Source organism: Mugil cephalus, chromosome 17 (assembly GCF_022458985.1).
Source record: "Mugil cephalus isolate CIBA_MC_2020 chromosome 17, CIBA_Mcephalus_1.1, whole genome shotgun sequence".
NCBI classification, from domain to species: domain Eukaryota; kingdom Metazoa; phylum Chordata; class Actinopteri; order Mugiliformes; family Mugilidae; genus Mugil; species Mugil cephalus.
Window position 1 is genome coordinate 10,275,990 of NC_061786.1, and position 12,809 is coordinate 10,288,798.

The 12,809-nt window shown below is 43.9% G+C and overlaps 1 protein-coding gene across 1 annotated transcript; it reads right to left on the reverse strand.

Annotated features, from left to right (window-relative positions):
* Positions 1-111: 111 nt before the first annotated feature.
* Positions 112-7,871, reverse strand: LOC125023982 (serine/threonine-protein kinase Nek9). The gene is made up of 23 exons (XM_047611596.1): positions 6,817-7,871; positions 6,033-6,210; positions 5,874-5,929; positions 5,727-5,797; positions 5,536-5,641; positions 5,209-5,340; positions 5,001-5,111; positions 4,851-4,915; positions 4,727-4,777; positions 4,451-4,643; positions 4,213-4,357; positions 3,931-4,131; positions 3,728-3,774; positions 3,462-3,623; positions 3,274-3,382; positions 3,022-3,183; positions 2,757-2,924; positions 2,602-2,661; positions 2,316-2,503; positions 2,062-2,220; positions 1,869-1,970; positions 1,732-1,785; positions 112-1,649 (listed from the first exon to the last, which is right to left on the reverse strand). The coding sequence occupies exons 1-23, from the start codon at positions 7,000-7,002 to the stop codon at positions 1,467-1,469; spliced, it is 2,889 nt and encodes a 962-aa protein (XP_047467552.1). The 5' UTR covers positions 7,003-7,871; the 3' UTR covers positions 112-1,466.
* Positions 7,872-12,809: the final 4,938 nt, after the last annotated feature.

Below are 12,809 nucleotides of genomic sequence, written 5' to 3' on the forward strand. Positions count from 1 at the left end.
GTTGTCTAATCCACTCATTTACACTGATCTTAATTCCAGTTATGAAAGCAATGAAAGTTGAAAACATCCAAGGGGATGAATACTTTTTATAAGCCTTGTATACACTCATGATAAAAGACCGCTGTTATTTTTATTCATAGCTTGTGCACAAAGTATGAGGCAACAGTGACAGTGAAAGCAGCAGAGTTTATAAAACCGTCGCGTTCCCACATTATTTGGTAAACTGCTGAAAAAAGTAAACCACATTTTCAAATGCACAACACACTGTAAACAAATTCAAGGCACAGCATTGCAATAATTGTGTATTCAATGGCTTGATAAGGTACTTTGGAGCTATGCTGCATTTTACTGCATGAAAATGCTGCCAGTGTTACACAGCTGACATCTGACAGCTCAACTCACACAAGTTGTGGCTTTTTTTTTATGGATTTTACACACACACACACACACACACACACATATTCAACACATGCAACACGCCAACAGATGTTAACACACAAAAAAATATACAATTACACATTCACTTTCACAAAGGAGGCACAAAATAGCAAAGTACCAAATTTAGGCAAAATGGTCAAAAAACAAAATAACATAATAACTTTATGCCTTAAAGCCATGTTACCATTCTTAGAAAATTGTTCAAGTGTCCATACATACCACAAAGAAAACAGACCAACATGTGCTGCACATACAATATGAAAAAAAAAAAAAAAAACTTGTAAAAAACAGATCAGTAGTTTCGTGTTTCACACAAATTTTCTCAAGACGATAACAAAACATGCACATTTGAAAAGTAGATATATTTGCATCAGATAATGAATATGTTTCTATGAAAACGTCTTAAAGGCTATATCTTATTTGTCACTTTTAAAAATATCTGATGAAATGAAAACCATTTAAAAAAAAGTGATGCATAAGAAAGATCACATTGGAAAATGATGCCAGCATGTGGCCTGCTGTCTGCCCATCTCCTCATATCTCAACATTTGAAGAGAACAAAACATGAACTTTGAATACACTAGGAAAGAGTTTCCTATTTGCATAAGCTGGTCTTACCTGGACGTGATAAATACCTATATCTGAGGCACTGTAGGCTGAAAAGTCAACAATATCACCAAGTTGTAGACTTAACGTTCACCTTGCAGCCAAGCACTGTGATCAGATTGTCTCTCGCAGGTGTTAAGGTCCGATGTTGAATCCAGCCAACATTTCTATGTGCAGAAACCAGCTAGGCCACGGCACCCAGGTGAAAACAAGTGTGCATTTAAAGTGTGCAATGTATTATACATTATGCAATAAAATGTAATCATGCAACTTTGCACTCTGTTAAACATCTATACTGTAATGTAACCACTGAGAGGGAATGAGGATGCAGCCTGTGCTGCACCTCTAACTGAACCTCTGCTTCCATCTAACCAGCGTGTGCTCAGACCGTCTATATAACCAAGACATCCTCAGGTGAACTCTCACACGCTGGCCCCGGCAGATCGACCTCCGTGGTTCGTGAATCCGCCTCTTCTTCCTCCTCCGTCCCCATCAGGCGCAGAATCAGAGCGATGGTTTCCATTGCGGTCACGTTCCGCTTCCTGTAGCGCCCGGCGATTGATCGCCGCCCAGAGCCTCTCGTTCTCCTTCTGCTGATCAGTGACCTAAGGACGGCAGAAATGCATGCTTACTGTTTGATGTGCGCACGGTCAAAGTCAGATCCGAGGAAGATGGGATTCAATTCACCTGCTTTTCAAGCGTCTGGATTCTCATCTCTTGACGGGCGATTGTCTCCCGCAGCTGCAAGAAAAGCTCTGCTGTCACTGCGGCTTTAGAGTGTGCTCTCTGGTTCATTTGCACTCTTGAGTGTGTACGTTTGATACCTGTGCCACCTCACAGCTTTCTTTGCAGCATGCACCCGATTCTCCTTTCCTGCAGAGGTCAGCCTCCTCCAGCCCATTCACTTTATCATAGCTTCGCCTGGTCTATAAAACGGGCAGAGAAAACGTTGAGTGTTCGTCTTACGTGGAGCGTTTAACTGTACATTCACGCAAACAGGAGTTAGGATGGCATTACCGATAGGTCTTTCTTACTGCCGACTGCCTCTGCTGCAGCCTTTAGCTCTTTCAGTTCCTCGTACGGTCGAGTGACGCTCTCAGAGAAAGAGGACATCTCGGCAGGAATGAAGTCCTCGGAGTCATGAGGCATCGGGATGAACTCAGCGTTCTCGAGCTCCTGTTGGACGAGGACCACTTCAATTAGAGTGATGTTTTCTCCTGATGATTCCAGCGAGGGTTTTCTCATTACTTAGTGCTTTCGTGAAAACAAACCTTTCTGAGCCAGAGGGGGCAGGAGCTGTCTCCAGTCTGGTTGGCCATTGACATCATCGAGGTCCCCAAGAGGCCGTCCTCCGTATTGACCTCCAGCGTTCCCCCGAGGCCTCTGTCGCGACACTCCGTCTCCGAACCAGGCTCCATGTCCAGATCCACTGTGGATGTAGACGCCTCCTGGCCCAGCCCTAGAGACACACACACACAAAAAGAATTTGAGATCATCAATCATCGTGCAGTTTTAACAAATCAATACACAAATCTGTGGCTAAAGGAAAGCACTTACCACTGCCAATCGACAGTCCACTGCTGTTTGAGCGGATGGTCTTCGAGTTGAGCACTTTTTCTACAAAAAAGAAAAAGAGCAATCAGACTAATAAGATCTGTTTCCTGTCTACATTTATTTTTGCCTGCGTCTGTGAAACGATTCTGCTGACCGACCCATTATGATAATGGTGTGCCAACCGCGGCAAGAAAGGTCTGGCACGTGGTGGAGGGAACCGAAGATGGGTCGCGGCATTGCAGGGCAAACCTCTGAACCGAAGCCTTTGTCAGCAGGCATGCCAAGTCTCCCATTCCCAGCGTTTCCCCACGCAAAGATCTGGTTGTCTGCAAGAATTAAAAAAAAAAAAAAAAAGCACACTGACATAAAATCGGAAAAATATGCATATTATTACTGTCCTCAGTGAAGTAAGGATGTTCATACCCTCAGTGGCTGCGATAGTGAACCCGTCTCCACAAGACACTTTGGTCACCGGCTTCCCACCAAACGGTCCAACAAGGACTTGGACACCTTGGTGTTTCTTGAAGTCCTTCACACCCAGCTGGCCGTACTTGTTGCAGCCAAATGTGACCAGACGACCCCGTTCTGCGAAGCAAAGAAACGTGTGATGAAAAAACCCATTCGAATTAATTACATTTTACACTCGCACAAGAGAAATAAAGACATTTGATGTACCGTCAACGGCAGCTGTGTGACTCTTCCCTGGAGCTATCACCTGGATCTTGAAGTGCGACAGTTGCTTCACCAAGGTCAGCGTGGTGATGTATGGGATCCCCTGGTATCCCTGGTGTGGAAGCATTAGAGATTATGAACGCAGTTGCATCACCTGTTATTAGAATATTTTAATTAATGTGGCCCTGTACCTCTCCGGGGTGGTTTTTGAGACCAGAGTATCCCTGATTCAATCCCAGCTTGTTGAATTCGTTGTTTCCACATGCTAGGACTTTGCCAGTATCTGTCAAAAAAAAGGTTCCGTCGCTGCCACATGACACCGAGGATATGGTGGCACCTTTGGGAATCTCCACCTGGAGTAAAAGAAAGGAGCGAAAAACAAGAATAATTTCTTAAAACGCTTTGTATCTATCTAAGTGGCTCCTGTAAGGCTTTTACCACGACGAGGAAGTCTTACTTGCATGGGAGAAGAGAAGTCATCCTCACATTCCAGACCAAGACGCCCTGCAACAGGAAAAAAAAAAGAGAGATAAATTAGGCTCACTACAGTTTTTTACTGAAGAGCCACTGTCTCCACCTGCTGGCCGCAATCATAAAAACAACAACAACAACATGGCATCGGATAAAACCGACGGCAATGCGTAAAGCAAACCTACGTACCATACTCTCCACAGCCCCACGAGTAGATGTCCCCGTTCTGAGTCAGCACCGCCACATGGTTGTCCCCACAGGAAACCTGGCGCACATGCCGCTCCTCAAAAAACTCCAGGAGCACCGGCTCAAGAACCTCCATGCCCTGCTCGCCCTCTACCCCGATGCAGCCGTAATAGTCCGATCCGAACATGTACATCTGGTCCTCATCTGCGAAACAAGCAGCAGAACTGTTAAGTGGGTCTTCATGGAGACCGGTTCCTGCTGTAGGACGGGGACTTATTCGCTCACCGGTGACGCAGGCAGTGAAGTCAGCACCGCATGCCACCTGTCGGATGGCCTTCCCCTGGAGCTTCTCCACCTTCTTTGGCTGCCTGTACGAGGCCTGGTCTCCGTGCCCCAGCTGGCCCACCATCTTGGCTCCGCCTTGGACGTTCTGAGGAGGGGTAAAATTCACTACAGTGCAGCAGAACTTTTCTTACAACTGGACCCAATTTGTTTGCCCCAGAGCGATGGACTGAATACTTACAGCCCAGGTGTAAAGCTCTTTCTCCACTGTCACCACTGCAAAGTGGCTCTCTCCTGCACACACATGCTGGGCACTGCTGCCTCCTTTGAATGTGTCCATTTTCTGGGGGGTGAACTTCCCTCCCCCCCAGAAATACACTTCCCTCGAGCGGGTAGTCACCACAGCGACAGGGGTCTCGCTCGCTGTGCTCAGCCTGAAGTGCAGGTACGAATCAGTTACACACTATGTCACACACTAACGCTGCGTGACAGCCACGCTTTTGCAATGGATACTTACTTCGGTTTCTTCATTGCTGAATTCAGCAGGGAAACCCGCTCCTCGAGCTCCCTATCAGAGAAACAATTTGTCAAAACAGGAGTCTTAAATACAGGGAAAATAAACGCGTCCAAACTATTCTTACTGTCGGCAGGAGGAGATCAATGGCTGGTCTAGAACCTGCTCCGCCGTGGGCCTCTTTGCAGGATCCTGCAACACAAAAATATCACAAGACATTAGCGACATCAATCAAAGACGCCAAACCACTTACTCTCTAACTACTCCTCTTACTCACTTGATCGAGACACTCGTACACCAGTTTGATCAACGCGGACGAATAAACGTCCGAGTTCACCTCCATAGTCCAGTTGCCCTGGACTATTTTCACGCAGAGGTTCAGTGGGTTCTGTATGGACACAAACATCGCAGTGAATCCACTCTGTCCAACTAATACGAACGTATGTCACAAGTTACACTGATTAGCAAAAATCTAGCCAACCTACCGTAGCATCAAATGTCCTCGTAAGAGTCAAGACTTCAAAGATTACACAACCCATGGCCCAGATGTCAGATTTGAAGTTGTATTTTGCTCCCTGGCACAGTTCAGGAGACATGTAATACGGAGTTCCCACACACTGGAGACACCAGGGGAGAAAATGTGCAACAATGAAATTAAAGAGACATGTACCTCAACTTGATTACGATTTCTTAACTCAATTCATGAAGTGCACAAAGTGTTGTACACAGACATGAGAACATATGAAAAGCATGATTAGCATCTATTATTGACTAAATCTTTGCCGCTTGGTTTCAGATGATTCACAACTTACCGTCTCTGCCATTGAAAACTCAGAGTCGAGCTTCTTGGCGAGACCGTAGTCGCCCAGCTTAAGGAGGTCTGTCTTGGTCAGGAAAATGTTCAAAGTCTTGATATCCCTGTAAGAAACAACACGTAGTTACGTCACCAAAGATCAGCTCATATTCTTAAAATCAGCCTCCAATGAGTGCATCAACATCTCACCGGTGCAAGATCCCAGCCTTGTGAATGTGAGCCACAGCTGAGACAATTTGGTACAGGTACCATATGACCACCTAGACAAACATATTGTAGATTAAGACAAATATATAGAAAATTAAGAATAAATGCTCCAAAATGATGCACTCATACCTTCTCAGTGAAAAGTTTCCCCTTCTGTTGGTTAATTTTATCGTACAGATTTCCCCCTGCGATGACAAGGCTGTTTAGAATTCTGCTACAGATAATCGGCATCCAACCTAATCTAAATCAAATCCTCGGAGGGGTTGCGCAACGAGGACATTTTCTTACCATTGCAGTACTCCAGCTCAATAAACAGAGAGTTTTTATCCATGAAGTGATTGAAGTAGGCTATGATGTTGTTGTGCTCCAGGATGGAGAGGATGTTTATTTCGTTCATCACGTCCCTGCGCTCCTTTTCTGACAGCGAGTTTAGGTCCACCTCCTTCCATACCACCAGAGAGTTGTCCTAGGAAAACCAAGTAGTGTTAAGAGAAGGAGGGAACGCACGGGATAGGATACACAGGAGTTCCCGTGCAGTTATACACTAATCAGCCATAACATTAAAACCACCAACAGCAGTGATGATCTCATAACGATGTCACGCTCTTCTGGGAATCTTGGGTCCCGGTATTTGTGCAGACGCATATGGGATAGTCCGGTGTAAGTGTGTGGTACATGTGTTAGTATCATCCACATGAAGTCCTGAAGTTTCCCAACAGAACACTGACTTTTCACAAGACGGTCAATGCTATTTACTTCTAATTTCAGTGGTTTTAATATTGTGGCTGATCGGTGTACGCAGGACATGAGAGCAGCGAGGCAGGAGAAAGTAATTTATCATGTCCTCACTGAAGAATTTCTCAGTCACTGTGTGAGAAATGTCGAGGATGTGGAAACCGAGGCACACTGAGCAACTCAGTGCGCAACACTGTTTACTAAAGTACCCACTTGGTTAATGGAGTACTGCTATGAGACCAAGGCATCTTTTGAACAGCTGTTCGGATTGCAAAACCCAGTGTCTGGCTAAGGAAAAGTTTGTATAAAGTTACGCTGTGCTAATGCTCAGACGTACCTCTGTTCTTCTGTACAGAGTAGCTTCACCAAACGCCCCCCTCCCGAGGATCCGGATAGGAATGTAATGCAGCTTCTCCTCTTCGCCATTAAATGTGCTCGATGCGGACCGCTCACTGACCACGGACCCGCCGCCCAGGTCCGAGTTTAGCGAGTCGAAGTGTCTTTCATAGTCCTCCATTGACATTTCTGTTCAGGGACTTGTTAGCCAGGGGCAGTGATGGAAATAACCCGGAGAAGGCCTAGCGACAACTCTTTCTGAAAGACTCCTACAAAGCAGAGCACACGTCCGACATGATACCCCTGTGGGCTAACAAAAACACCCGTCAAAGTACAGTAAACACAAGCAGACGCCTCAAAGCCACTTAACAGTACACGGGATAAAAACAAGACAACGTAGCAAAATACGTGCAACTGTAGTAGTTGCACAAGTGTCGAGCACGACACAGTAAAAACGAGGACGATCGGACAACTTTTCTTTTAATTTTCAAAGTAAACGTGTTCTGTTCAAACGCGGCGCGGTGTGTTTTACGGTGAAAGGACGCAGAGCGGATTTCCGGGAGCGTCGTTAGTCTGGGCTGTGTGTGCTAGCTTGACCTGGCTAACAAGTTAGCAGGAAGAAAAAGGCAGCGCTGCTTTTCACGACCAAATTCGGAACTGTGTCGGATGTCGCCCAGCTAGAGGACTTTTAGTAGGTGTGCATAACAAATGAAGAGGTTACCGAGTGTTTAAAAATGAGCTGTCCTTGGATACAGAGACAACAACAACACGCCTACAACTATACAACCCTGCCCTGCGTTCAGACCCGGAAACTGTCAAACGCTGTTAGCCATACAGAGACTATGATCACACGGCTTTGAGGCGACGTACTTTAGTAGGCGTGTTTTAAGGCGGCGTGTGCATCACACGTATTAGTGGCAATGTGCATAGTTCAGACATAATATGGACGAAATTACGACATGAAAAATGTAGGCATTACATTTGATCACACGCCCTGTTCAGGTAAAACTAGTTACTTGGGTATGACCAAACATACGCCTATTAAGCCATACTTAGCCCCTTTTTCTTTATAAACAAGACAATATAACTTACGACATTATATTATAATGTTGACTATACAATGATTCAGTGAGACGTTTAACCCAATTCTCAATAAATCTATAAATAGCATGAGTGATTTTTGTCAGTAATATGACCTTATAGCAGTTGTTTTGTGTTCTATTGCATATGTTTAACTTTTATCAGCTGTCTGCTCAGATGTTTAATGGTGAGAGAAGGAAGACTGTTGTTGTGCTGGCCCACCCTGCCATCGATGATGATGATGGCGATGTGGCAGACCCTGACTAATGTAGATGAAGCAATGACCTACAATGCACCGATAAGAGTGATATGTTTTTCCACCTCTAATGCACCCCTATGAAATCCAAGAGGTGGTATATGTGATTGTTTGCATGCACCCCTGATGTCAGCCTCACAATTACCTGTGTCATCTAAAGCCCTGCAAGGACTGTAGACTGCAAGGCCCTTTTGGTGTGACTGACTGAAAAATGTCAGAATTTGGGCGGCTCAGGGGTGCTGGCAGTCAGAGGCCAGCCATGTCTTGCTCCTGAAGTAGCTCATGTTGACGGCCTCACCACTGTTGCCGATCTCCCAAGCCTGTCAACACCACTGGCCTCTGTGCCAGTTGCGTTGCGCCAACTCAACCTAGTGTTAACGTTACACCGGTAGCTGCACCTGAAGCGACAGCTATGAGCATGTCATGACCAAACCTGTCTGACTAGGGCTTTTGCTATTATTTTGTTTATTAAAAAATGTATTTGTTGGTGCATTTCTGTTAACTGTAAACACTACCAGTGCAATAGAAATGTAATTTTTAACAAGGAAAGTAGGTAGTTGTTAATGTTAAGAAACACTTTTTTCTTCTGTGTTTGTTTTGCTCTTCAACAAAATAAAAGTATTTCTTACTTGTTAGTCCTACTGACGAAACTGTTGTATGTGCACTAAACTAGTTTTGAATTTATATACACACGGACATACACATAAAGGGAACAGACTTCAACATCCCAATTGCCAACTCCCTGTGTGTCTACTATGTCTGTGTGCAAAGAGGTGATCCAAGTGGGTGCAGGCTCAGTGGAGCGTGAAATGTAGGTTCTTTAGTCAGCATGTTTGCGTATCGTGTTACCTGCCGAGCTGTTAAGGAAGACCTCAGTAAGACGCGCTGCCTTTAGCTCGTAGCCAGATAGCAGCTCCATGCTGTCAGCTGCTTATGCATTGGTGCAGTATTTCCAATCTAATAATGCTGTGATGGCTTCCCAGCCAGGGGATGGACCGAGAATGCGAGAGACTATGAGGCTCGTGTGAAAGTTAATTGTTTGTCGTTCAATTATGTGGTTTCCGACTGCGAGGCATCCTGAAAATGAGGTAACTCTTTAAACAGAGACCAAATAAAATCAACACCTTCTTAAAATTAAATTGTCATATGAACATCTCACTGTGAGGGCAACAACAACTACGCACATCTCATCAGAGAACATCTGCCGGCTTTCCAACTTCAAAATGATTCTAGAGGAGCTGCTGATGGACTTGATGCCCATTACCCAACTAACGCTGGCAGTGGAGGAGTGGAGGAGAGGAGTTAAGCCTTGGGAGTACCTGTCGACCATGTTGGGGGAGGCACTACCTCAAGTTCTGGTTGTTCCAGATGAGGTCTTTCGTGAGATCTTGGACTCTTTCAGAGTAGCGTGATCAGAGTAGCGGAAGCAGCATGTGTCAAGTCCACGGTCTTTGCCAGCAGTCACCCGAAGCCATATGGACAGTACAGCACTGCATTCCTAACACTGATTAAGGAAATGATTAATCGCACCATTAAAATGCTGTGTTCTGAAAAGAAAAGACTGATGTGCAAACATCAACGTCACCATCTGAAACTCAGCCTGGTCACTTCCACACCAAGACCCACTGAAGAAGACCGAGAAGATGGGGAGTCAAGAAGATCTGGACTCTACAAAAAGAAGGACAAAATTTTTCATTTTGTCCATTGATGATATATTTAAAATTACGTCACACTGCTCCAAATCGTTTCTGTGGATTTCTATGGACTCGTTTCTATGGACTCCATACTTTGGATTCAACGAAATAGAAAATGTTTCATTTAATTCTATAAATACATATATATTAAATATAATATTTAAATGGATGGGTCAAACTGCAGGAACATAATTTCCATTTCGCAATTTCTGTCAAACCACGACCCCTTGGGGTGCTCCACAGTCTTCACCCTGTGATTAGTAGCTGTTGTCCTCCCCATTTGAGCATTAAATTTCCATGCTTCTGAATGTTTGTCACCTTTTGTCAGATGCACTTTTTGTAAAATACATTATACAACTGTCTGCTCTTTATATTTAATTTTCTGTGTGACTTTACAGCACAGCAGCTATGATTACTTTTATCTCACTTACAACCATGAATACAATTCAGAATACTCTAGGTATCATACAAAAATATTACAAGAATCCAATATTCAGATCTTTGTTGATTTAAAATATCACTTCCCGTAGTCGACTGTCTCATAAATGACAAGTTTTTATTAGAAATCACATTGCTTATCACTAATGTGAGAGTAGTGGTGAAAACTGTGACCGTCAGGACACATAGCCTTTAGAAAAAGGCTAAAGGCGATGCCGGAGCGCACAACCACGGACAGACGCTTCTGTAATGTTGACAGTGCAGCATCTACAGATAAACATGTCACAATGAGTTAAAAACTCAACGTATTCAGACATGATTTCAGATGGAAAATCCTCACATCCAAGCACAGAAAGCCGAGGTATGTCTTATTTAAACTACTCTAACAATACTTTTTATTAAACCTACTTTTGTATGTTCATGTTCAGTTCACATCAAAGTGTCTGTTTGTTCAGGATCTATGAGCTTGGTAAGAGTTGGGTCCAAAAGTCGTCTGACGTATCCACTGGTTGTTGTGTGTTTAGGATTGCTGAACACTATTCTGCAGTTCTTACTGGGATTTACTGTAAGTATACAGTATCTAATAAAAGAAAGTAGCTCTACTTCACTCGTTAAGAATGAGATTTGAGTACACAGTCCTGGACTATTAATCAGCCATCAAGTAATGATGTAATTCCCTTGTTAAATCCGCTGATGTGAATGGTTTCAGAATAAATGATGGCCCTCATTTATGTTAATCCTAGGTGGTAAAATCATTGAAGAATCTTCTCCCCAACAAATAAAAACACAAGCATCATGGAGGTGAGGCAACTTCAGATAATGCACAGTGAAGCTACTGAAGATCAGGAAGAGGTCCAACAATCCTTACACCTGGAGCTCAGGAGCCACTGACGACCTTCAGGTGCAGCTTGAGGCACTTCAGGGGGGGAGAGCAGCGCTGCAGTCAAATTCATCAGATTTCTGTGAGCCAGGATGGTTCTTATTAAACACCTCAAATCAGCCCCCAGACTGTTAATGAACTGCACAGAGGGCAGAACAGGCTGCATCAGCGGTGGGGCCGACCTGGCTGTGACTGATAACTGGGAGCAGCAGGTGAGTCAAGTGTGCTGTCAATGAAGAACAAACACAGGGCACTTGGGTTCAGGTAAATGATGTGACTCGGCTGATTGAAGGGTGAGAGCTTTTTAAATACTCTTTCAAATGGGCAGGCAGAGCCAGGCTATCCAATTTTGATGCGTTTGGAGTATAACTTCCACCTCGCTTTAGGTGAATATGGGCTACCAGGCATTCCACGGTTGGTCGGGTTCCCCCTTCACGCAACCGCTCCCTGTTCACTTTGCAGTTTTGGTCATACCACGCTCACCTTGGGGTGCCTGTGTTCAAAATTGCTCCACAGTCTTCACCCCGTGATTTGTAGCCGCTGTGCTCCCCGTTCACGCGTTAAACATGAGGAGGGAAGAAGAAAACAGCAACTGTATTTGCTTATTTAAAGTGTCTGTGGTGGTTCTGTTTTGCATTATTAGAAAGTAGGACTAAACCCACCAGGGATCAGATAGCTGATTTAATTTGTTTTTACTGAATCCACTACCTATGATAAGAGATCACCTTACTTCATTTGCTCTTCCCTGTTTGAAATCAGTGAATCCGAAAGTTTTACTATGATTAACAAAAGTATGTCAAATTGAAAAGAAAGGGGGCATTTTTTAAAAGTGCCATAATGAAATACTGTCATTTAAAACTTTTACTCTGCAAAAATATGAATGGATGCGACACATTCCTGTTGACATGTAAGTAACCATTGTCCTCAGAAGATATCAGTGCTACCTGACATGATGTCAAAAATGACTGCAAGCTGTGAGCGGAGCCACAAAAACCACAATATTTTGCCAGTTGGTTTGAGGTTCTTCTTTCTTTTGCCAGTGCCAAATGTCTGCAGTTACTGTGGATACACAACACTGTCCTTTGTCCGGAGAACATTCTTTCAAATTGGCAGGTCTCAAATATTCTACTTTTTTTTTCTGGTTTATATTTCCTTCAGATCAAATTTGTGCAATCTCTCTTTGATTATAGACACATAAAATTTCACAACAGCGGTTTCAGTGGTAACATCTTCCCCCTTTAGATTCTAACGAAAGTTTTAGAGCTCATGCAGACAATCTGCAATTTTGACCCACAACTGGCAGATGACTTTCCTTGCAGTTGAAGTGTCCGTTTTTGAATGTTGTGGTGGCTTTAAATCTAACAACAACCTTTTCATTCATATACCGGCATGGTGAAACCACATGTCACTCGCTAAGGACGTTCAAGTCATTGCCAAAGATCCTATTTTTTTTATTTTTTGAAAGGTTTATACAGTATATAATTTTTCCATGCGACAGATCACTTAAATTATGCTTCTGAACTTTCAACATCAAAAAAACAGCCATGATTTGAACATTAAAATGTCTCAGAGCAACAGCATCCACGTTTTAAGCTGACGAACTGTGATATGACTGCGACACCCCCATGCAAAGTCTGCTGCTTATG